The sequence below is a fragment of the Arachis stenosperma genome, chromosome 8 (assembly GCF_014773155.1).
Source record: "Arachis stenosperma cultivar V10309 chromosome 8, arast.V10309.gnm1.PFL2, whole genome shotgun sequence".
Lineage (NCBI taxonomy): Eukaryota > Viridiplantae > Streptophyta > Magnoliopsida > Fabales > Fabaceae > Arachis > Arachis stenosperma.
The window spans coordinates 50,106,523-50,132,212 of record NC_080384.1 but is presented as its reverse complement, the minus strand read 5'-3'; the positions used below and the strand labels follow the sequence as shown (position 1 = coordinate 50,132,212).

General features: G+C 31.2%; 3 protein-coding genes across 5 annotated transcripts; 1 reads left to right on the top strand and 2 right to left on the bottom strand.

The window, feature by feature from the left end:
* Nucleotides 1-1,324: 1,324 nt before the first annotated feature.
* On the bottom strand, nucleotides 1,325-7,880 carry LOC130945064 (CBS domain-containing protein CBSCBSPB3-like). Its single transcript, XM_057873724.1, has 14 exons — nucleotides 7,514-7,880; nucleotides 7,251-7,419; nucleotides 6,490-6,622; nucleotides 5,107-5,277; nucleotides 4,382-4,460; nucleotides 4,164-4,277; nucleotides 3,888-3,954; nucleotides 3,560-3,665; nucleotides 3,417-3,475; nucleotides 2,712-2,818; nucleotides 2,504-2,634; nucleotides 2,266-2,345; nucleotides 2,091-2,180; nucleotides 1,325-2,001 (listed from the first exon to the last, which is right to left on the bottom strand). Exons 1-14 carry the CDS (start codon nucleotides 7,633-7,635, stop codon nucleotides 1,804-1,806), a joined length of 1,626 nt encoding a protein of 541 aa, XP_057729707.1. The 5' UTR covers nucleotides 7,636-7,880; the 3' UTR covers nucleotides 1,325-1,803.
* Nucleotides 7,881-13,174: 5,294 nt separating this feature from the next.
* On the top strand, nucleotides 13,175-17,036 carry LOC130944633 (filament-like plant protein 3). 3 transcript variants are annotated; one of them, XM_057873052.1, is made up of 5 exons: nucleotides 13,175-13,468; nucleotides 13,890-13,995; nucleotides 14,214-14,391; nucleotides 14,493-16,039; nucleotides 16,460-17,036. In XM_057873052.1, the coding sequence occupies exons 2-5, from the start codon at nucleotides 13,897-13,899 to the stop codon at nucleotides 16,808-16,810; spliced, it is 2,175 nt and encodes a 724-aa protein (XP_057729035.1). In that variant the 5' UTR covers nucleotides 13,175-13,468; nucleotides 13,890-13,896; the 3' UTR covers nucleotides 16,811-17,036. The 3 variants fall into 3 exon arrangements, with proteins under 3 accessions (XP_057729035.1, XP_057729034.1, XP_057729033.1); XM_057873051.1 differs by having other exon boundaries at nucleotides 13,175-13,746; XM_057873050.1 differs by having other exon boundaries at nucleotides 13,236-13,251; nucleotides 13,387-13,995.
* A 2,918-nt stretch (nucleotides 17,037-19,954) lies between these two features.
* LOC130943675 (fatty acid amide hydrolase-like) lies at nucleotides 19,955-24,659 on the bottom strand. The gene is made up of 20 exons (XM_057871657.1): nucleotides 24,339-24,659; nucleotides 23,927-24,036; nucleotides 23,781-23,841; nucleotides 23,520-23,695; nucleotides 23,313-23,442; nucleotides 23,141-23,218; nucleotides 22,920-23,067; nucleotides 22,721-22,833; nucleotides 22,261-22,336; nucleotides 22,109-22,180; nucleotides 21,954-22,005; nucleotides 21,772-21,843; nucleotides 21,576-21,656; nucleotides 21,378-21,478; nucleotides 21,204-21,296; nucleotides 20,872-20,940; nucleotides 20,719-20,783; nucleotides 20,567-20,628; nucleotides 20,328-20,423; nucleotides 19,955-20,213 (listed from the first exon to the last, which is right to left on the bottom strand). Exons 1-20 carry the CDS (start codon nucleotides 24,436-24,438, stop codon nucleotides 20,160-20,162), a joined length of 1,809 nt encoding a protein of 602 aa, XP_057727640.1. The 5' UTR covers nucleotides 24,439-24,659; the 3' UTR covers nucleotides 19,955-20,159.
* Nucleotides 24,660-25,690: the final 1,031 nt, after the last annotated feature.

Below are 25,690 nucleotides of genomic sequence, written 5' to 3'. Positions count from 1 at the left end.
TATGAACACTGGGGCAAAAACACCCAAAGAAAACAAGAAAACTAAATAGAAACTACTCTACGGAGAGCAATACCTATAGAATCAGCATGAAAAATTAAGGAAATACAAGAAGGCAAATTGAAAAAAATATGACAACCAGACGAAAGACTATGACCAAAGTGAACCAACCTATCGGCACAAGTATTTGCTTCTCAAAATTGATGATGAATATTCCAGCTAGTAAGCCTGTTGCATCTGTTTCTGATGGTCAAGACTAATGATCTAGTAGCATGCAAGTCAATTCCCTCCTAGAAGCAAAGCTTCACTGCAACAACCGAATCCGCTTCAATAATCAGATGAGAGCAACCAATATTCAGAGCTAGCTCCAAACCTAGCAAAAGTCCTCAAAGCTCCGCTTTCGTCACTGTTCCGCCGTCCAAATTAGCACTAAAGCAAGCTATAAATCTTCCATCAGAGTCTCTTAGGATCCCACAATAAGCTGCTCTTCTTCCATCTAGCTTAATACGGTTATATACATTCTTATTTTTTCAGGTCTCTTTCTTTATGGCTCAAAAATATTATAGACAATAATTATGATAATACTGTTATACTAAACTTGAGAAATTTATGATTATAAAATATTATTTTTGATTTATCATGTCAAATTAAAATGTAAATTCGTGCATCACACGAATTTAACACTAATTTTCAAAAGACTAAGAGATATTTTTAATATCTAATTTGAGTTAATTTTATTTTTAATATTTTGAATAAATTTTAGTTTTTATCGTCACTTTTTAAATAGAGTTTTAAAATACTATTATTATTCTGAATAAACTTAAATTCTACTCCTATTGTTAAAATTCATCTTTATAGCAATTGCAGTTACATTATTCTTATTTAAAGTTTTTAACTTGAGCCTTATTGGTATTTCTAGAAAGAGAAATATTAAAAAATTATTAAAATTTATTATTTTTTTACTTACTTGTTCATCAGCATAATTATTTTAGTCTGATTTTTTTAGTTTAATAATCTAACAACATACTTTATTCCATACTTTTAAATATCAATAGTTAACTCATAGCTAAAAACAATAAATTCTGATGACCCTCTAACATTCTTCATTTTAGAATTATGTGTCATAAAAATAAATAAAACAATTAAGACCTCATTTAATATAGTTTTTTGGACAGAAGCACTTCATTTGATAAATAAAAAAGATTTATTTATACTTAGTGTGTGCAAGCTACTTTTTTTTTAAGATCTACCATTGCATATTCTATAACTAGAGAAAAAAAAATGAACGAAAAACTCTGCCAACATTACATGGTAATACACCAAAGTCGATCACAAAACTTGGAGGATAATTATAATCCTCAATGATGTTAGTTCACATATTTCAGGAATTGCAAGTGTTGAATACTATGACATTTGAGTATTCATGCCACGGTTTTATCTTTACATATTTTCACTTGCAAGCAGAAGTGGTAACAGGTAATTAACAATTACATTGGAGTCAGAAATAGAAAAGTGTTCCATGTATCGTATTACGTGTTAAACGTCGTGCCGTCTCACATCCCATCTACGAGAAATGAGTCGACACAATGTCTGACACTTAATACGTACACGTAACATATCTCTTAAAAATATATGCAAAACCAAACAACCCTCACAAGACATTGGCTAAAACAACTACAAAATATAGTAAAGGAGAACTTTCACATCACCTTGCTGCAATGAATGAAGATTTAAGTGACAATAAAGCTAAGGAGTTTATACAGTATGATTTTTACTGCCTGTTGTGTTTTCCAACTGGTGAAGAAATCACTGATTTGAGCGCTTCAAGTAAGCCACCACGCCAATGCTCGTTAGAACAACAGCACCTGCCAAAATACTCGAGCGAATGGACAACATGCCGCCTTCTGTTTTCCGTCTCGTAGCTGTGGTTGTGGTCATGGCTATTGCAGACTGTGGTGTCACGGGTTTAGCTGAATCTGTAAACTCCAAATCCAACTTCAAGGCCTGAAATATAAAGATGCTTAAATGCATACACCAAATAAGAATTAAACCATGGAAACCGAGACAATAGCTTGTAAAAGCAGAATCTTCACCTTCAGTCCTGCAGATCGAGCATAGCTGACAGCAGAAACGAGATCACTATCGTTTGCAATAACAATTTTATCACCTTCATCATCATCATACTAGAATGAAAGAAAAACAAAGCAACATAATGAATACATGAGCTTACAATCAAAAGGAAGAGAACTGAACTAGAAGAAGACATACCAAAATTACGGGGCGTGATCTGTCATTATTACTGACCCTTTCCATGATAGCAGATACAAGCTCATCTAGATTTTCCGCTCCTACAGAAAACGGAGAGGTGATACAAAGTTTTTCCAAGAATAAAAGAATAGGTGGGAAAGAAAAATTACAACATTAACGTTTATCCACAAGAAGCTGAAGGCTAATTTTCAATAAGACAAATGATGTACTAGCAATGCTTTTCCAAGATGTCACTCACCACAGGTGACTCGATGCACTCGACCATTAGGATCCTCAAATTTAAAAGTAAATGAATTTCCATGACCTACAGATTGGTATGTAGACTTTGCAGTATCTGCTCCATCTGAATTCATTATCCCGGAAACTTCACTGCGACCAAACATAAATGCTTGTTAAATGGCCAAAACAAATTGTATACTGAAGTAAAATAGCTACAACCAAAGTACCTCTGAGTGTCATAATCATCTGGTGGCTCTAGCGCTAAAGCTGAGTCCCAAAATTTTTGCATAATTGAGTTTGCCACATCATTTACAGTTCCAGAGCTACTTTCAACCTACAAATTACATATAAATAGCTTAGTAACAAGACTACCACAATCTGCATGATAATAGAAATTTAGAAACAAAGGTGTATACAAAGCTTAATAAACAATATTCACTGTATGTCAGGTAAGTACATAGCCAACCGTTCCAAAAAGAATTATCAAGAAAATATGCAAGAAGAATAATGAAAAGCTAATTTGCAGCAATATTCTGATCGTTCGGGGAAGGGTAACAGCTAACATTCAGCAATAGTCCAAATATAGACGGAAACAATCATATACATGAATACCATTGCATCTAGAAGGCACAAATACTTTATCAATACTTCAATTCCTTCAATCAAATTCAATGACTACGGAAAACACAGTTGGATAATATATGTAGACACCTTTTATCATTTAATTAGGAACAAAAAAAGAAAGACAAAATTTGAAGAATTTAAGACAAACTCCAGAATAATCCTTTCAGCGGGAAAAGTTATAAGATATGCCATCCAAGTAGAGGGTAGAAAAAATTTTCTTCAAAAGTTAAAAGCTAAGGAGTTAAATGCTTGATAACAGAGTAGTCCATTATTCAACATTTTACGAGTATTTAAAACATAAAATTTACCAGAGAAATTGCAGCAGTTGTTATTTGCAAAACATCCAAACAAGCAGCAATGTTGCCGTCTGCAAAAAACAAATAATACTCAATGCCAAAAAAAAGGAAAAAGAGTAGAGAGATTATGTATGCATTTGAAAAAGCGAATTTACCTTTGTCCACCACTGGAAGATGTAAGAACTTCCCATCATGCATCATATGGAGTGCATCAAGAATTGTTGTCTCTAATGATGCATGTTCAGGGTTTGAAGTCATTACCTAACAAAAAATAAGTGACAAAGGGAATAATGAAGAAGAAAAGCAAATCAGCTCCTAATACCGAGCAATGTGTACCCATCAGCTTGAGGAAATAGTATCTCAGAATAAACCACTTTTATTATATATATATATATATATATATATATATATATATATATATATATATATATTTTGACAGAACTTTCAGTATAGTTACTTTAAACCCAAAGAAAACAGAACAACCTTTTCTGCTGGAGTGGTGTCAGGAGCAAGATTTTGAGCCACAACACGCATAAGGATGTCCTTGGAACTGTATGTGATATTTACAGAACAATATATTATGAAAAGATAAGAAATAGATCATTATGCAAAAAGCTAAATACCCAAATACAAAGAAGTCAAAAGTCCAGTTCTAATATATGTAAGGACAATAAAGCTATTATTATGCACAAAAAAAAAATCTAAATCCATTTCTTATATCTCATTCAAGGAGAACAAATCCTTAAAAAAGGATCTTACGTAAGTATCCCTTGAAGCTTGGTTTCATTTGCAATCACAGCTGAATTGACACGCAACTCCCGCATCTTTTTTGCAACTACTTGGACAGGATCTGATGATGATACAATAGCAACCCTGGAAACACAATGCTACAGAATGTTGTAAGACTATTATATGTGAGCAAATCAACATTTCTTAGAAATCTGTAAAAGCACAAAGAACAATGATGCGGAGATTACTTTGAATTTTCACCAACTATAGTTGACAAGGAAGGCTTAAACATGCGCTCCCTCAATGTTTCAATGAAAGCACTTGCAGCTGAAAAAATGATGATAATTGAAACAGAAAGTTACCATTATTATAGAAAAAAGAGATAGAAAGAGAACATTCAACACTTTTTGAAATCACTACATGAAGAGTAAAAATAAGATTAGGAAGTAGAACTAACAAAAAATAAATCAAATTTCGAAAACCATGATAAATGATAACCAATGAAACAAATTTTGAGGCAGGAAAAAAATATTTAAACATAATTAATGGTTAAAGTTGATGATTGAATTGTAAATGTTCAAAATATATTTTACTTTGAAAAAAATAGTGGGGAAGAGGAAGTACATCTTGAGAGAGATAACTTGCTAAACATAAATAAAAAAGAAAATAGCAAACAGTTCTTCTAAATAATCAAATCATCTAACTAGTATACCAGAAAGATAAATTCCATATTCAAAAAAAAAATCAACAGTACAACTACGAATTCAACTGTGGCAATTCTCCTATAAACATTAAGGGAAGTGGAGAAGGGAAGGCTTGTAGTGTAAATTTTATACTACAAGTCCTCCATTTTCTTCCCCCTCCAACTCCAAACTCACCAAAAAAAAACCCAAGGGAATACATTGCAGCAAGCAAAATGAATTGAAGAATTCATATACAACTAGTATTAAAAGATGTATGTATAGTTACAAACCAGATCCATTACTACCCCTTTGCAACTCCACCCCCTCAACTGCAGCTGCAATGGCACTCCCTTGCTGAGCTGCCTTCTCCATCCTAGATATGGCATCGTATAGACATTTGGTGATATCCAGCATGGCAATGACTTCACCATTTTCCACAACAGGCAGGTGCCTGAATTTACCTATTCAGTTTGAGAAATCAATTTATATCTCCCTCAAGAGATTGCTTTGCATATCATGACTCCAGCAAACAAGATGTGAGAAACTAATGAAATCCTTACTCATATACTGCATGATCATCAAAATCAAGGATACACAAATAGTAAGAAAACATCCTGAGAACCACAATACGACTTACGAGGAGCAGGGAGGACTAGACCACATGACTTTAGGACAGAAAATTGATTAATTTAAGTGAGGGCAAGAATTGCCAAATGGAAAAAATAGTTAATCAATTTTTCAATCCATATCTGCAAATTTTATGAAATGTTATCAGTTTGAAGGCAATAAGCTATCATCCAATTCAATGGCTTAGATATGCCACTGCAATGGATCATCACGCCTTACCTATTTACTATTGCTCCTACTAGACACTTCAGACATGGCTCCTAAAAGATGTAACAAAGAAAACAACTATGCTCACATTTAAAAAGCATACCCTCTTACCAACCAAACATCTGAAACAACTTCTTTTGACCAAGCAACACTACACTAGCAAATGGAAACAGACTGACTCTGGAATATGTTAATAAGTAATAACAAATACATTATATCTAGTTGTCTACAGTCATTGTCAAAGCTAACATATGAAACCCTTTTCTTGTGTACAATTATTGTCAAATAGCAACCAAAATATAGATGCAAATAATAGTGCAAAGGATAATAGATACTAGATACTAGATAGTCATTCTCATTCATATAGTTCATATCCTAGGGTGTATATTTTTTGTACTCCCATGTCAGAAATATCACACTTAATGAACAACCAAATTCCAAAATCATAAAGATTGATTATATCCTCAGTAAACAGTAACAAAATTTATACTTAGTTCTTACTTCTGAGACAAAATCAAATGGCCATAAGAGTCTTGTACCTCAAAGTGTTCCATAAAAGGTAGAGACTTAATTACAATTGATAATATACGATTACCATGATGAATCTAAAGGTCTATAAGAAACTAATTCATTCTAGGAACAGCAAAAAGCCAAAACCACCACAAAGATTATCCTAGTTTTGGAAACTTAAATATGGCTTTGAATGTCAGTAGCTAAGCCAGTAACAGAAATTGTGGTAGGCATCAGTAGCATTTTCTAATTTCTAGCAACTTCCTCTGGAACTTTAAACCATTGTCTAATGCCCAATACTAAGGATAAAAAAACTATAAGACACTAACCTTGGACCATCTTCTGAAGAGCTTCGATGGCGAGCGTATCAGAAGTGACAAATATAGGAGTGCGTGTCATAACTTTGGAGACCGGTGTTTGCTCTGGCAGCAGCCCCTCTGCAATAACTCTACTAGCCACATCCTATCCACAGCATAAACAAGCTTTGCAAATCACATACAAAAAATAATATAAGAAAAAAAACTTAACTTTGTCAATGTAATATATATGGAGAAAAGCTTTGGAGCAACTATTCAGTTGTCTCCGACGTCAAACGTTCAAACTGTGGTGTGGTATCAACCATTCATGCAATTATCAGGTTAAGCTGTCACATTACACCCTTTGTTTACATAAGATGCTTGTGTAGCGGGCTGCTTTAATATATAGATATATATATATATATATATATATATATATAAGCTTTCACTCAGCCACTCGTTACCTTAAAAAGCCTTACAAATAAATAAGTTGGAAACATGTTTGGGGTGGGTAGAATTGTTTTTTCACTATGCATGTCCAGTTACATTGCCAGAACTGATTTAGTCTTTAAATTCAATTTTCCGAGAAGTGATTTATTTATTTATTTATATAACTTTACCTTGTGTCCGATCACTTTTAAAGGAACTACTCTATTAATTCAAATCAAAATCAATTAATTCTACATAAATTCAAACCTACAAAAGCAGAACCAATCACACATAACTATAACTTCATTATCTTTGGATTCTACCTTCTAGAATTGATTTGGTAAGAAGTAAAACTAACTCCAAACCTTGTCAGTGAGAATTCCGGAGAGGAGAGCATTGGAATCAGTGAGCAAGACGGCGTTAACGCGGCGGGCTGCCATTCTCCGGCAGGCGTCGTAGACAGTTGTCCCATCGGGAATCGTGAGCGCCTTCGACAACCGCAACTTCTTAACCGTCCTTTCTCCACCATCCCCCCTATTATCATAAATAAATAATTGAATTAAGAACGTTTCCAAATAAAAATAATAATAATGCGAAAACGATATATGATGGAACAGTATCGACGTACGGTTGCGGCGGAGGTGGAGACGGAGGTTTGGAGGAGGTTCCGCCGTTCTCGGATTTTCTGGAGGCTGTGGAGGAGGAGCGTCTGCTCTTCCTGGATTGAGTTTGAGAAACTTGACCACTCATTTTTTTTTTTTTCTGAGTGTATGAATTATGAAATTGAATTTGTGCAGATGGTATGAAATTATATAATATAATAAATTATAAAGAAAATGAAAATGAAGATGAGAATAAAAAGAGTATTATTGTAGCCCACATATCTATGTGGCGTGTTCGTTGATGTCAAAATCAAGAAGAGACAGAGAGAGGGTTATGTTATTGGTGATGTTAAGAAAGGTAGGGTTCCATTTCTTCGTTTGTGTTCTCAGTTTTCTTTCTTTGTCTCTTCAGATATCTCAAATTATTATGGATTCCTTGTTTTTTCCCACTCCTCAAAGGTTCAAATTATTTTCATTTTTTATATTTAAAAAAAAGATTAATATATTTGTTTAGTTAATGATTTTCAATTTTTATTACCTGTGCTGTTATGGAGAGAATCTAAAATTAAACTTACAATAATTAATAGTGAGCATATTTTTTTAATAATAACAAAAAAAAAGAGATATCGGAGGCTGTCTGTATATAAGTCCACGCTTCGGTCGGATGAGCTGGTGGCCACGCTTAAATGTTTTTATTATTTTTTTTTATTTGTTTATTTTGCAAATTGCTTTGTCTTTTTAAAACTTTTTCCGTGTGTTAAATGTGAAGTATTAAGAATGAATATGCCAATCTTTTTGTTATTTAGATTTTAGAGAAGCCTGCTAGTTTGGGAGTGTGGTATAAAAGTAATCGTCTCTGAAACCGATTCAAAGGGATGTATTTATTGCATATCAAAGAGAACCAAAATGAGAAATAAGGAATAATGCAGATTTTGGATTGCGCATTCAAAAATTACTTATAGAGAAATGAGAGGTACATTTCACGTTGGTGCTTCGAGAAGCGAATGTCGTAGCCGATTTAATGGCAAAACATGATGCTTGGAACTTGAATGAATATATAGAGTAGTTAGAACCTTCCAACAACATTGCACATGCTCTTCTTAAAAAATTTTATGCTACTTTAGTTTTACAAATCTCTTTAACTCCTTGTATTTCTGTCGATCGGCCTCACGTTCAAACTGTGTCAAGCAATCTTATTGTCCATAGACCATGGTCAATATCTCTGTTGTGTGAGGATAGTTCTCGTTTTCGAAGTAGTGTACTTCAAAATGGATCTTCCTAGGGTGAGGGTTTCTTGAAGGTCCTTCTCCATAAAGTCTTTCCATATGTTGTGGTGGAGGGGAGAATATGACGGCGTGATCTTCTGACTGAGTTTCTTGCTCAGGTTCAGATACGGCGTGGCCGTCCTTTGGTTGGTTGTCCGCTATGGTCGTAGGATGACTTCCAAATCTCCGACAACGATGTCAATGTTTCGAGAGTTACTATTTGGGTCTAAACGTGAGGTCCAGGTCCCTTGTGATGGCAACATTTGACTCCTTTGGTGTCGTGGTGTCGTTTGTCTGAGTTCCTCGTGAGGAGGTGGGGGTGGTACTTGCAAAAAACTCCAATGCTTAAGTTAACAAGAGTTTTAAACAAGTTTTTAGTAGAGTAGAACGTGAATTATACTTGGGAGGTGCCGGTGTATTTATAGTAGAGTAGATAACCTTTGCTGTAGTAGTTCCATCTTTATTGATGGATAACCATTCCCTTTATTTTTGGGAGTTTGTTAAGATTAAAAGATATAGATAGTTGGAGAGATTTGGAGAAGGCAGTTATTTAGATCAATATAAGCTGTCCCTTTAAATTGTGCTCGACCTCCTTAAAGAGGTCGGGTATGTGATAGAGACTACCCTCTTAAGTGAGCTTTTTATCCGTATTGGACTTGGCTTTTGTGTTTTAGACCAGGGTATGAATGGTAGGAAACTAAAATAAACATGAATTCCATTCAATATACACAATTTAAGGAATTTGAGGACTCAATAGACAAATTTGGGATATTTAAGTGATATTTTAGGAGTGATATTTAAATTTGAGATATTTAAGTGAGGATAAGAGCACCTCCAACGGGCCAAAATTTGAAGCCCTGCTTCTGACAGATGCAGGGATCAACTATTGAAGGAGAAGAAACAAAAGTCCCTACATACTATTCAAGAGGAGAGAGGCACGAGTGAGTGTCTCTGAATAGGGACTTTCTCCTTCCAATAATAACTTGTTACGTGGCAAATTATTATAAAAATAAATATTTATATAAAATCATAATTAATTAAATAATTAAATAATAATTAATTTATTAATAAATATAATAATTATTTAAACAATAATTAATTAAATAATTTAATTATTTATTGAAAAAATTAAATAACTTAATCATGTTTAATTTATTAATAATTATAATAATTAATCATATTAAATAATTATATTTTATTTAATTAATAATTTATATTAATTATTTATATTAATTATTTAAATAAGAATTAATATAAATAATTATATTAAATATTATTTATATTGTTATATTAAATTATAATTAATTAAATTTATTTACATAAAAAAATAAATTTAATTTTTATATTTTACAAAAAAATTTAACTATATTTTTTATATTAAGTAATTTTATAAATTAGTATAACCTCGAATTATATATTGTGTATTATTTTTATATATAATTTTTTTAAATATTAATATTTTTAACAGTGAATTATTTTTAAATTTATAAATTTAAAAAATATTATTATAAAAAATAGTAATTATATTAAATTTAATTACTTTAATTAATTAATTAATTAATTAGTACTACAATAGAGAAGATTGTGTCTATGTCTAAGTTTGTGTTCCACAGTTCCACCTCCTACTGCAATATACAAATTTTATATATTTGTGTGTTTCTGTGTCTATCTGTGTTCATATAAAATTTATGTCTCAACAAATAAACAATGAACATGTACTATTGTGTTTATATCTATATGTATGTGTCTTATTAACTAAGCGTGTGTTTGGTTGGTGTCCATGTATACCAAAGAGATAGATACGGTGGTATATGTTCATCGTTTGTTTGTTAAAACACAAATTTTTAATGGACACGATAACACACAAGTGTACATAAAATACATGTTTTCAATGTCTCTCACTCGAGTAGAGACATTGAGATACAATTGATTAGACACAAAATTTTACATTTTTATCCCTTTTTTTTGAAATACCAATTATGTCCTTTGACCCTAACCCCCTTTTTTTTCCATTATCTTCTTCATTCTGAGTTTTTAACTCCACAAAGCCATAAACCTTCCAACATCCAGATACCTTTTTCCTCTTCCCTTTTTCTTTTTCCATCCTCCTCCTTCTTCTATTGTTGTGTCCCTCCTTCATCCCTCCTCCCTTCTTCATCTTCTTATGTCACTACCCTCTTCCCTCCATCACTCTTCCCTCTGCCACCGCCACTGTCTCCACTCTTTGCTACTCATTCAGATCTATCGCTTACCACTACAACAGTCACAGTGTCGTCGCCATGCAGTTCTCACATAACAGCAAAATCGCAGTGGTGTCGCCGTCTAGCCGTAACGAGATAGCAAGTCGCGGCGTCATCGCAGTGCTGTCATCGTCCACCTCTCGCGACACAGCAACTCACAGGGTCATCGTTATCCACCTCTTGCGACCCAGCATCTCGCAGCGCCCACCCCTCTCAATATAAGAACACTCGCAGCACCATGCCTATTCGCCTTCCAGTTATTCGCAGTCGCTAATGTCTTCTTCTACCTTTGCTACTGTCTTTTTCTACTCTTCTATCGTCGTCAGCACAATCTCTCAATCTCTTTATTTTTTTAAAATTTTGGTTTATTGTCACTGTAATTATTTTCTTGCCTCTTTCTCTCATTTTTTTTAGATAAATAAATGATTATTGCTAAAAAATTTATCACAATTCTTTTGTTAATTATTTGTAAATGATGATGATGAATTTGATATTGGTATTAATGATAGTTATAGATGATGGTGGTAATTGTAGATGTTGAAGTAGTGGTGATAATGGTGTTACTGCTGAGGGTAAATTTATTATGTTGATGTGAATGTAAATTAGTGTATTGTTGTGTATATTGTTATCAAATACAATTAAAAAATTTGTGTATATCTATGTCTATGTATTATTATGTCTTTATGTTTCTGTTTATTATTCTGTGTTTTTGTTATCAAACAGAGTTTAAATACTATTTTATTTATTGTTTATGACATAAAAATTGACGTAGAATTATTTTTTATAATAAATAGACTATAAATAAAAATTAAGATAAATTTTTTATTAAAAATAGTCTAAAAAGACTATATCATTTAAGAACTATGACATCCTTTGTGTTTGGTCGTGGATTTCTCTCTCTTCATATAACGATTCTAGCACGTCCTCTATATATTATTATTGCACCTTGCTATTCCAATGCAGCGAAATTCATCACTTTTGCCTGTCTCATATATAAATTCCTGTTTCAAATGAATTTTCGGTACCTAATAACTAGTTATATATAAGGTGAGTGAATTGGTGGTTGAGACTTGAGATTTCATTAAATGCCGCCGCCATAAGCATAATAAACTAACTATAGCAAAGAGAGTACACACAACACAACACACCACACCACAATTATCGCACCATAACACCACAACAACAAAATGACAAAAACAGAAACCACCGCAAAGTAAAAAAAAGTGATATTTCATGAATTTGTTTGAACTTTTATGTAGTTTTTTTTTTTCATCCGAAAAAATAACAAAAATTTAATTCTAAATTTTGTAATTATAAAAAATCTGACAGTCATGATATTATTTTTTTTAATTTAAAACTGACAGTAAATAGTTATACCTATAATATAATCTCACTTCAATTTAACATTGAAACAAAGAAAAAAAGACAAATAAATTTTTTATTTTTTAATTCAAAAACACATTAATTATTGATTAACTAAAAGTATAAAAATATTTATAACTTTTTAAAATAAGAAACATTTAATTTTTTTATTCAAATTATATAGAGACAAATCGATTTCTTAAAAAAATTTAAATATTTTATATTTTAAAAATAAGAGATATTTTTATATTTTTAATTAATCTAAAAATTTATTTATTTTTCCGATAAAAAGTAAGACTTATTTTTTGTTTACTCGAAACAAAAAAATTTTTTTATATTATATTATTAGGTGTGAAATCATCTATGATGAACTAAATTATGTGTTAAACGCTGCTATAATCATTTACAAAACGTGTCTAATATTTTGTGTTTTATAATTAAAATAATATTTTTTAATCAAATGTTAGTGACGTTTTGTTCTTTTATAATTAATTTTTTTTTTTACAAAATAACATTTTGTACTATTATCACAATGGTATAAAACACTAAAATGATTAAATATTTTTCACATTAAAATTATTCTTGTATAAAAATTGGATTTTATTAGGTAAATAATGATTTTTGTGAACAATGAGTTTTAAAATTGGCCAATAGAATAAAAATATATTACATCCTAAATTATCCACCTAATACATTAAATATCTGATATATCCATTGTTCACATTATTTAATATTTTCATTGTCAACCTATACTTTTCGCTAAAAATTTTAGCCCGAAACAATAGTGTTGAGTGAACTTTCTTCCTTTCATTTTGTTTTCTGTGGAGACCACCAGTTTCTGAGAATCATCATCCACTTTTTGCTGTGTGTCACTCACAACAAACCTTGATCTTCATGGTCCTACTACTCTTAATTCTCTCTCCACAATCACACACAATGATCAACCTTAACCTTCTTACTTTCTAGATAGATAACACTACTTCTCTCTCAAATTCTCATCCCATGATGTTTAATTTCCTCTTACTGTTTCAGATCTCTCACACATGTAGATTCTCAATTTTGCATAGATAAGCCCTTCTCTCTCTTTCTCTCTCCTCCATGGCGTGAATTTGGGGTGTGTTTGGTAGTGTAAATAGCAAGATTTGTTTGTTAGTTATAGAGTCTTTTGAGGGTTAAGGAATAGTCTCTTTCTATTTCACAAGTACTTTTCAAAAGGGTATTGCAAAGTTTCCATCTTTTTTTTTAAATTCCTTCTGAATTGACCATTGATCCATATAGAGATAAACTCCTTTTAAAAATGGAGGTAGATGGGAATTTGAACTGGAACGTGTATTCTAAGCAAAGACTCATAACAAACTTGTATCTTCTTTTCAAGTTACTTCTCCTTAAACAGTTAGTTCCCACTTTCATCTTTGCTTACATAATTTGCCAAACCAATCAACTCTTCAATTGATTCTGCCCCTGCATAATAAGAGTTTTGAATTTTTGTGACATTCATGGTGTTGTGATACAATTAAGGGCCTTGGTTTGCACAGATTGTAGATGGACAGAAGGAGTTGGCTATGGCGAAAGAAAAGTCCCGGCGAAACAGAGAGCTCTGGATCACAATCGCCTCATTCGGAACGATTCTCTGATGATCAGGTACTACCTTTTCAGTTGTGTGCTATCATTGTGTGATTATATAGTTGGTGTAGTTAGTTTTGTAGCATTTTCAGGCTTTAACACTCAATAGTATAGAACAATATTCTTATTGCAAAAGGGTAGTTGAATTAAGAATGCTACAAGTACAAGATCATAATGGAGTAGTAGTAATAGTAGTAGTTCTTCTTTTTGTAACCTTGTTCTCTTCTGACTTAAAGGTATATGGCACACAAATGAATCAATCAGCAGAAGTCATGTCTAAGGTTGAGCCAAATGAAGAAGAAATATCTGATGTGAAGATTCTAACAGAAAGATTATCTTCTGCTCTCTTAGAGATTAGTACAAAAGAAGAATTGGTACAGCAACATGCCAAAGTTGCTGAAGAAGCTGTCTCAGGTATTTGTTTGTTCTCATTGTCTATCAAGAAATTATAATTCTCCCTATTTTGGAAAATCTAAAATGACTATTAAGATGTGCTGCTTTCTGATTTTCTTTAGGGTGGGAGAAAGCAGAAAATCAATTGTCAAGTTTGAAGAAACAACTTGATGATGCAAAGCAGAATAACTCGGTTCTTGAAGACCGAGTTAGTCACCTTGATGGAGCACTCAAGGAGTGTATGAGGCAGCTTAGACAAGCTAGAGAAGATCAAGAGAAGAAGAAGATCAATGAAGTTGCTCCGTACGGAGGGGAATCCGAGAAGTCTGAGATTGAGACTCAACTTCAGCAGAGGCTTGAGGATGTGGAGGAAGAAAATTCAACTCTTAAAGCCGAGCTTCATTCTCGGCTCGAAGAACTAGAACTCAGATTAACTGAGAGGGATTTGAGTACACAAGCTGCTGAAGCAGCAAGCAAACAACATTTGGAGAGTATAAAGAAGGTTGCTAAGCTTGAAGCTGAGTGCCGAAGACTTAAGGCCATAGCTCGAAAAAACTTATCTGCCAATGATCAAAGGTCTATGACTGCTTCTTCAATCTATGTAGAGTCTTTAACAGATAGCACTTCAGATAGTGGAGAGAGACTAATGGCAGTTGAAACTGATATGCGCAAATTAGGCGCTTGGGAAACAAACGAACATGAGCCGAGCCATTCTGATTCGTGGGCTATAATTGCAGAAGTTGAGCAGTTAAAAAACTCTGCTGGAAAGAATCTTATGGTACCTTCAACTGAGATCAATTTGATGGATGATTTCCTTGAAATGGAAAGGCTAGCTGCAATGCCAGATACAGAAAGTGGAAGTGGTTTTATTGTTGTAGGACATTCGTCGAACCGGCCCAATGTTGAGCATAGTTCAATGAAATTTGGAGTGGAAGCATTGGTTCAAAAGAATGCTGAATTGGAAAAGAAGCTAGAGATAGTGGAATCACATAAGCTTGAGTTAGAGACAAGTTTAATTGAGTGCCAGAAGCAGCTCGTGGTGTCAGAGAATCGAATAAAGGAAGCAGAGTTTAAGGTAGAAGAGCTTGAAACTCAGTTAGACCTTGTGAAAAAATCACATGAAGAAGCATGTGAAGAACTAAAAGCAAGCCAAGAGAAGAATGAGATGGCTGAGTCAAAACTGAAGGTTGCTGAAACTGAGGTGCAAGAATTGATTTCAAAAATAAATTCATTGGATGAAGAGATTGAAAAGGAGAGAGCTTTATCTGCTGAGAATTTGGCCAAGCATGAAAAATTGGTGGAAGAGATTGAAAAAGAGAGAGCTTTGTCTGCTGAGAATTTGTCCAAGTATGAGAAACTGGAGGATGAGATTGAAAAAGAAAGAGCTTTGTCTGCTGAGAATTTGGCCAAGTATGAGAAATTGGAGGAAGAGATTGTAAAAGAGAGAGCTTTGTCTGCTGAGAATTTGTCCAAGTATGAGAAACTAGAGGAAGAGATTGAAAAGGAGAGAGCAATGTCTGAAAAAGAGAGAGCTTTGTCTATGGAGAATTTGGCTAAGTGTGAGAAGTTGGAGAAAGAGATATTGATTATGAAGTATGAAGGTGGACTCAATCGAGACGCCGAGATACCGCACGGCGAAGGTTTTAGCAGTGAGATACAGTTAAGACAGGTAAGTTTCTAGTTTACACAATATTGGAACTCAATAATTTAAGCCTTTTTTTTTATGCAGAACATATTGTTTTCTATGATGAATACTGTTGGTTGAAAGCTAAATTTTTAGACTAGATAGAAATTTGAGACTTCAAAAGTTAATGATACTTGCAGATATATTTTTGAGATGAGAATTAAGATAGTTATGTTAGTGAAAAAAAGGAACTTGGCTTGTAGCATAAGAAGATTCAAGTTTGGAGTATTGTAGCATTTTCTCTCCTTATATACCGAGCTGACACACACTCTTTTATCATTAGATAGGCCTTGCACCCTGTCTAATGGTAGAGACGTGTGTGTCGGCTCGCTCGATCTAGAATGAGAAATAAGCATACAAAAACATTTCTCTTTATATTTGGAATCTTTCTTTTTGTTGTTGCAGGAGAAGGAGCTTGCATTGGCAGCTAGTAGATTTTCTGAGTGCAGGAAAACAATTGAATCACTTGGACAACAATTAAAGTCCCTTGCAACATTAGAAGATTTTCTTGTTGATTCAGATAAGCCTATGGACTTGGCTTGTGAAGCTGTCACACCAAATAATGGTGTTGAGAAGTTGAAATTACATAATAATAATAACAACAACAAAATCAGTGATTTGAGTTTGCCCAAAAGAGATTCTGAACAATCAGTTTCAGTAATTAGTAGTCAATCTGTTCATAATGTGAAAAATCTCAGTAGTTTTGGTAGGTTCCACCCAAGAAGTAAGAGTGTCAGCAAAAGAGGAACTCATTAACTAAGAATGGTGGAGAAAAAAGAAAAACATAAGGTTGAGTTGTAATTTGTAAATGATGTTTAATAATTATTCAATATGTATGTATAAACAATATATGTATACACAATATATATACACCAAATTTATATATTTTTACATATAAGAAAAAAGCATTTCTTGTATAGTAGAAGTGTAATTATTCAAATTATATATTATACATGAATTCCATATTTGAGCTTTTTTTTTTACACATTTGAGCTTCCTTTTATTACTTCATCATTTCAACAATTAATAAGATAACTATTAGACCATGTGCTTATTTGAGTGTCATTAAATTGATAGAAAAATATCTTTTTTGATGAAAAAAAATCGTGTTTGGCAAATTTCTAATAGTAAAAATAAAATACTAAAAAAATTAAAAAAAAAATTTTTTTGAAAAACTATAATTTATATTTTTTTTAAATTCTTAAAAAAAATTTTTACATAATAAATAAATAAAAAATTTTTTTATATTATTATACTCAAATATAATTAATAAATAATTTTTTTATATAAAATATTTAAATATAAAAATATTTTTATTTTCTTAAATAATCTTTTAAAAAAATAACTAATTTTTTTTTAAAAGTTCATCCAAATGGTCTCATATTAGCCAAGGGAATTTATTTCGATCATAAAAGGGTTAGTAGATCATTTGTTATTAGGGAACTTCTATGGTGCTAATAGCAAAAATAAGCATGTGATGATATCCTTATGTGTCTCTCTGAAAATATAACACGTGGCTATTGATCTCACTCATTATTACGATCTTACGGAACACGGAGTAGTTAGTAGGTTATGTTCCAACTAAATGAAATATTTGGACCATATTAAAAATTTAATAAGAAGTTGTAGTGGTAACAAAAAAATTAATATAAAAATCATGTATTATACCAAAAATATATTACAAAAATTTGCTTTATTATTTGTTGACGTATATAGTAGAATATAATTATAAAAAATTTCGAATCTTATTATTAGCTATATATCTATATGTAAGATAGAATTGGTTGGTAATATTTATTTAATTAACTAAATAATAATAAAGGGTTTTTTTTTTGTTTAACAATGACTGAACTGCATGGTATATAATATATAAATAAATTACACACATGAATATGAATATAATCATAAGTAGGAAAAAATTGTAGTGTTAGAAAAATGTTATTTATATATTAGAATAATATAATAAACAATTATAATAAAAAAGTTAAATTTAGGGTTTAAAAAAAAGTCTCTGTTCAAGAATAAAATTAGAATATTATATTTAATTTATTCATATTTTTTTGGTGACTTAATTTATTCAGATTTGAATTTAAATATATGTCTTTTCATTTATGTAGATTATTTAATATTAGCTATTTTTAAATGTGTTTGTTATTCAGTTGTAATTATTTTTTTTTTACATAATAATAAAAAATAAATATAAAAAATAAATTTTTAAATAGTTAATATTAATTATTTTATTATAAAATTATTTTTTAACTCTTGTTTTAAGGAGGATACAAAGTTTATACTTATAATTTAAGATATATAATTTAAATTTTAGAATTTAAAATTTAGAATAAAATATATTTTTTGTCTTTGAAATTTGTCAAAAATTTTAAAAATACCTCTAAATTTTATTTTGTTTTAATATACATCAAATATACTCCTTACAACTAAATTTTTAAAAATTTTAGGACTAATCCATCAATAATATATAATAACTATGTCTGATTTATTTATGTTAAAAGTTCTTCTTGTAAAATTGTTGCTGAATTGGTTTTTTAAGTTTTTTGACAAATTAATCATCAGTGATATATTTGATGTAAATCGAAAAATTCTAAAACAAAATAAAATAGTATAATTTTAAAAGGTTTAGCAAATTTTAAAGACAAAAAATATACTTTACTCTAAAATTTAAAATTTAATATTTAATATTTTAAATAAAAAATATTTTTTGGCTAAAAAATGGATTCCCTAATTTAACTCAATAATAACTTAGTTAATGTTAACGAATTATAACTCAAATGATATAATTTCTCCATACTAAGATAGAAGTTATAGATTTGAATTTCACTTCTAAGTTCTAACTTTTTTTGAAAAAAAAAACTTAGTTAATTGAGGTAGTTAGTATTTAATAAATATTATCAATCAATTTTGTCTTATATATATACTCTATATGTATTTAATAAAATTCAAATTTTTCCACAATTATATTCCAATATATGCTAGCCTCATTTATCAAATAATAAAATAAGTTTTTGTAACTTTTTTTAGTACACTACATAAATTTTATATTCATTTTTTTGTTTAACTAATAGCTCAAATACCTCATTTAATTAAACATATAATTATACTTAATAACTAGCTGCAAGAAATGAGACTTTCTTTCAAACAAAGAACGGAAACTTAGTTCACTAGTTACTCGGTAACAATCAATGAGATCAATAGCCACGCGTTGCATTTCTATAGTGACACACAAAGACATCGTCACATGTTTATTTTTGCTATTAGCACCATAGAAGTTCCCTTGTTATTATGGCGTATTCTGATTTCGTCACTACAAACCTTGAAATAAAAAATTTGGTCTTTTGCAAGTGCTTTATGTCATGGTAATTACAGTGGTTTGATGAATGAAACAATTTGATTTGATGGCCCAACATTCAAAGTTATTGTCATAACTCATATCATACGCACTAAGGTTTAAAATCCCCCTTCCAACCCAAAAAAAATTGTGGTTTAAAATGAAAAGAAAATTAAGTAATAATCATCTTTTTTTTTTTTTATTTGCCTCTTAAAATAACACTTATATGATTGATTAATAAATTTATGTAGAATTAAGATAGAAAAAAATGTTTGACCAAAAAAACAAAGATAGAAAAAAATGTATATAAAATGACATCATTAAAACGAAATCGAAAATATCCAATACAGAATCAAAATTATAATATGATACATGTTTATAATTAAAATTTTACAAATGCGGTAGACATATATAACTTAGCATGACAAAGCTGTTATTATGCTTAATTCAATCTTAATAAACCTCCTTATGTGTTTTTTATTATTATTTTTATTTTTAGGCCACAGATTATGTGAAGATAAAGGTACATATAAATACCCTGAAGAAGAAGAAGAAGAAGAAGAAAAAGGGTGAGAAACTTTTAGTTTCTCTTCACATGGAATAGATGATTGATTCCCTTTTACATAAATAACATGGACAACAATAGAAACAATATGAAACAAAGGGAAAAAGAATCTCCATAGGACATACAAGAAGACAACAAGGCTCTCCTTTTTCTTGGAAAAACAGTTGTTTCTTCTGATATTCCTTCCCTTTTATTAATTATCTTCTAAGCAAATCATAGTATTGCCCTGGCTTTTTGTACAAGCAGATGGCCTGATATCATCACAACAATCATATCAAATCTATTAAATTAGATTATATTTCATATACTACAACATATATATATATATATACTCTGATGAACAATCCTCTTAAAAGAAAGTTTACCTGCATAGCAAATGCCAAATGGATCAATGTTGCTTCAGAGTAAGGCCTTCCAATAAACTGAAGACCAATAGGTAACCCCAATTTATCATATCCAACCTATGAAATGTGTTTCACAAATGTACATAACATAGCATACAGTTAGGCCAATATCACCTAAAGTATTGAAATTTAAGTTGTTACACATTCTAGAAGAAGTACCCTATGCTATGTGACTTAGTAAAGGAGAATTATAATCATACCGGAACAGTGACTGCTGGAAGTCCAAGAAAGTTTCCAGCTATGGAATAACGAACAAGTGCAGCTGATGATATTTGAGTGCTTAGTAGTTAGTACAATTTATGTGTAACATGCAGGGCTTAAATGTCATTTAACAAATGAATTTCTTATGTACCTCCATTGATGTAATCAAGTTCACCAGTTTTGAGGGCATCATCTTGAATTGAATATGCAGTCACACTGTTACAAACACACACAAATGTGTTACTTAGTTATGATTTATGAACAAACTGCTATGCATTGTGAAGTTTGAGAAAGATATTCAAACCCTGTTGTTGGTGACACAATCACATCAGCCTCAGCAAATATTTTCATGTGAAGTTGCAACTGCCGGTTCCTGTTCATGTTGGCCAAAATATTTTAGTCTCATTTTGAATTCGTCGCTTATAAGTCACGACAGCATCGCGGATTTTCTTATGTTTATACTTAGAAATCAGTCTGATCCATAAAAAGATTTTTTCAATGACCAGGTCACTGTCCTGTTAAATCTTTGATGGAATATTTGAACATTAAGTCCTTCACTTAATTATAAGTTCACTACCATTACCTAAATTTCTGAGCTTGATCACTTAGTTATAAGTGAAACTAGCCATATCTTACCTGATCCTTTGAGCATTAAGATACTCCAAGCTGCTGAAGGAGCTATAGATGCTTAGTGCTACCCTTGCATCCCCTCCAAATTCTGCAATATTCCTTTTTAGGTAGTAATTTGGTGGTGTCAGCAATCATATTCACTCAATATAAGGAAGGCAAAGAGTTTATAAGATGGCATACTTTTCTCTCAAGGAACCAAGTGAAGCGGAGCATTCGGATCCAATCGTCGTGTAATGTGCGAGGCGCATCACTTCTATCTCTGGTATGGTGACATCTAGAGTCTTGTATGTTTGAAAATGAAAATTTTAGCTGTCTATGCTGTTTTTCAACAGATTCTTTCAAAATCACCCAACATTCAAAAGCATTGCTTTGAAGTACCTTCCAATTATAATGATTCTGGAGTTTGAGCAAAGCTTGCGAGCAACATAATTTGACATCATCACTGCAATCATCAAACCACTAATTGATGGAATTAGTGGTCATAATGAACATATATAATGTTAGAACAAACTAATTATTTTTCTAAACATAGGAATGAATAATGCATATATTTTAAGCAAAAAAAAGTTCCAACCTTTCCATATTTTGCCAACTTTATGCCTGATAAAGACTTTGTCATGCTCAGCAGTGGGAGGTTTATCTTGGACTGAAGTATTACACAATGGTTTAACAAATTCAAAGAGATTAAAGAAGAGAATCCACTTAGAAAAGGTTTAATCAATTATCAAAATCAGATTAGGCAAGACAAGTTCTTACTGGTGTACCAGACGGCTTTTCGGATGGAATTTCACCACTGATAGCTGCATAACTACAAACAGTAGAGCACAAGAATCATTAAAACCAATGATAAAACATGGAAAATAAAATTTTTCAAACAAATGAAAATAATGATCACAGAAACCATTACTAACACAATCATTGCATCCTCAACTGTGCCTGCCAGTATCCCAACCATGCCAACTGTCCAGTTTAGAGGTAGAACTCTGAATGTAGCAGTAAGATTAGTCCTTTAAATCAATACAATCCTTTCAGTAACACATGATAACACAAGATGAATACACACCCGGCATGAGGTATGCGAGCAAAAGTCGGTTTCAGACCAACAACACCACAAAGAGCTGCTGGCATCCTTACAGATCCTGAACAAGTGTGAAGTAAACTATCATAGTAATTCACCAAATTTTGGTTTAATATGTACTATAACAAACTATCCATTCACAAAGAGATAAGAGTTGCTTAATAAATTCATATGTATCACTTCGGAGTGAAGCAGATACTAGGTAGGATAACCACAACTAAGCCTTATCCCACTAAATGGAATCAGTAAGCAAAGATGGCCCAATGCCCTATAAAAGCTCATATCCATGCTACTAGTCAATAATGAATCCTAGTTTCTTTGGTCTTCCATGCTATATTTACAGTATAAATCTCTATAGTTTCATTCAATTTTTAATTAAGTTCTTATAATTTGGAAATTTGCAATCAAGTTCCTATATTATACAAAAAAATGTTCAATCAAGTACCTCCACCATCAACCCCAAGGGCAACAGGGCACAATCCTGCAGAAACCACAGCAGCAGAACCACTTGAAGAACCTCCTGCAATCTTATTCTTATCATAAGGGTTCCTAGCAGGCCTACATAGAACCAAATACACAAAACATGTTCCTGTCACCAACCAATTCAGTTTAAAAATTTTAACAAACACATGGTGTGCACTTACCCATAATGTGGATTAATCCCACTAGTTCCAGATCCAAGTTCATGCATATTAGTCTTCCCAACAATGATTGCGCCGCATAATCTCAGACGCTTAACGCAGCAAGCATCGTCTTCACATGGCCTTTCTTTGTGCAGCCACTTTGTTCCCCCTTGTAAAAACACCATCTTTTAGATGCTTAAGTAACAAAACCTTAAAGAAAATATCATAACACTTTTTTATACCTGTTGTTGGATATGGCAAACAATCTATTTCATCTTTTATAGCAACAGGTACTCCATCTAACACAGATATAGGTTCCCCTGAAAAGTATATAGTATAGTATGCATCAAAATCATTATAATACACAAATTATATACTAGTTAGTACTATTACCAAGTTGAAATTCTAAAATACCTGCTTTATGCCTAAGAGTTGATTCATTTGCTTGTCTCAATATATCATCAGTGTTGTAGTCAATAAAGAATCCCATTTGGAGTGGAGGTTTCACAGATTCATTAACGGCAGCTATAAATTTTTCAGCAACCTATTCATTTAAAGAGATCAAAATGACAGTGACAGATAAAAGAAAACGAATCGAGTATATAGCGAAAGACGAAATACCATTGATGGTGTTGTGTTTCCTGAGCTATAGGCTTTGTAATAATCCATTATTGTCCATCTACTGAATGAATTTTGTTCTTCAGAAGAAGATTTAGGCAAGCAATCAATTGCAAGTTGAACTTTCTCTGGTGGAGATGAACTTGAATCTATGCATTTCACTTCTTTCTCTTTCCTATCTGTAAGATCATAATTGAAATCAGAAAAATCCTTTCAACAACTTCAAGAAATGAAACTAAATTCAGTACAAATAAAGTAACAAACCTTCAAAATCATGTAAAGGAACAAAGAGAGGTGACTCTTGTAAATCCACATTTGTAACAAGCTGAACAAAATTAAGGAAAAGATTAAGAACAAAAGCATGCTATTATTGTAATAAATGATGATGGAGGAAAGAGGAAAGAACATACATCATGAATGAGATTGTTTCCTTTCAATATGTACAATAGCAAGGTCCCAAGTATGGGACATTCCAAGATAGCAATGAAAATCTTGATCAAAATCCCAGTCATTCGTGGCGCTGCGAATCGAAAACAAGATCAAGGCTTACTTACAACCCAAGATTCTGACTTTTTCATCCATCATTGCGAAAATTCGATCCAAAAACATACCGAATTTTCAAAGTGACAGATAATCAGAAACAGAAGAAGTGAAAAATAGCAAAAATTTAAATCACTTTCTTTCTATCTGTCACTGTCACTCAATTTAACATTAACAGATAAAAAGGAACAGAGTTTAAGTAACAGTTAAGAAACAGAACCAAATTGGTAACAACAACTAACAAGAATTCAATGAAAAATTTCAAGAGCAATGAATGAAAACCTTTGACATTGGCTTGGAGATAGTGTTCAGTGCTATAAGGACCCAAGTCCACATCTTTCACTGCCTTGTAAACAGTTCCTTTAGCTTTGAACAACCCCATTATTGTTAGTTACAAGAACAAGAATGAAGGAGGAGTGAACACTGAACAATTAACAATGAACAATGAAATTGTTACAAGAAGAGTAATAGGCGGAGATTGCAAGAGGAAGAAAGAAGAAGAAGAAGAATGAAATGGTTGGAATGTGATTCTTAGTTTCTTATTCTTAACAATATATTGGAATTTTTTCCTAACTGTCATGGTTGGATTAAATAGAAGGGTCCAAAGAAAGATAACTACTAAGTGATGGTGTTCTTGAAAAGGGTGTAGAATTTAGAATTTTACATTGCAAGTGAAAAACAAAAAATCAAAGGGTGGTTATGACATGTAAGTAGTGACTTGTTTAATTTTAACTTATTGTAATGATTTTGTCTCTTTAATGAATCAAAAGGTTTGGTTTGTGTGTGTTTGGTTTGGAGAGAAAAATGCTTATTTTTTCAAAAAGTAATATCTATTTTAGGATATCTTTTATTTGTAATAATCATTTCAAAATTTACTAAAAAAAGGAATTTTGTCAAAACAATGTAACCCATTTTTCTTCTTCTAGAATTATGTAATTTAAAAAAAATTAATGTGTGTTAATTAATATATTTAAAGTTAAAAATTAGTATATAAGACTGACTTATTCTAAAATAAGTATTTTATACTTTTTTCTAATTATGTTATATATACACAAAAAATTAGTTATCATACATATAGAAATATATATTTGGCGTCTTATAAAAAAATTATATTATTATAAAAATTGATTATTCGCATATTGTATTTTGATTATTAATGTATATTAAAAAATATTTAAAAAAAATAATAGTACAAATTTTGTATGTTTCTATAAGTATATTATATTATATGCTTAAAATTTGGTGTTTAATTTACTAAATAAAAGTAAAAGCTAATATTTAATTTAAATAATATGAAAATAAATCATTTAAAATATTAAAATTTATCTTAAAAGAAAATTTAAATAAATTTGACACCAAAATAATTCGTCATTTCTGACCTTTCTAAAATTATAAAATTTATGTGAAGAGTAATATTATATATTTTCCCACATAAAAAATAAAGTTAAAGATAGATAATAAACGGGATCAAGATCTTAAATCTTAACATTTAAGTATTGTTTACTTACTATATAGAATAACCATGAAACCTAGCACAAGTAATAATTTTGAACTGTTTAGGGAGGTGACCCTACTAAGTAGAATTGAAGAATGATTTCTTTTCCAAAATGATAGTGTTTTCATAATTCACATAT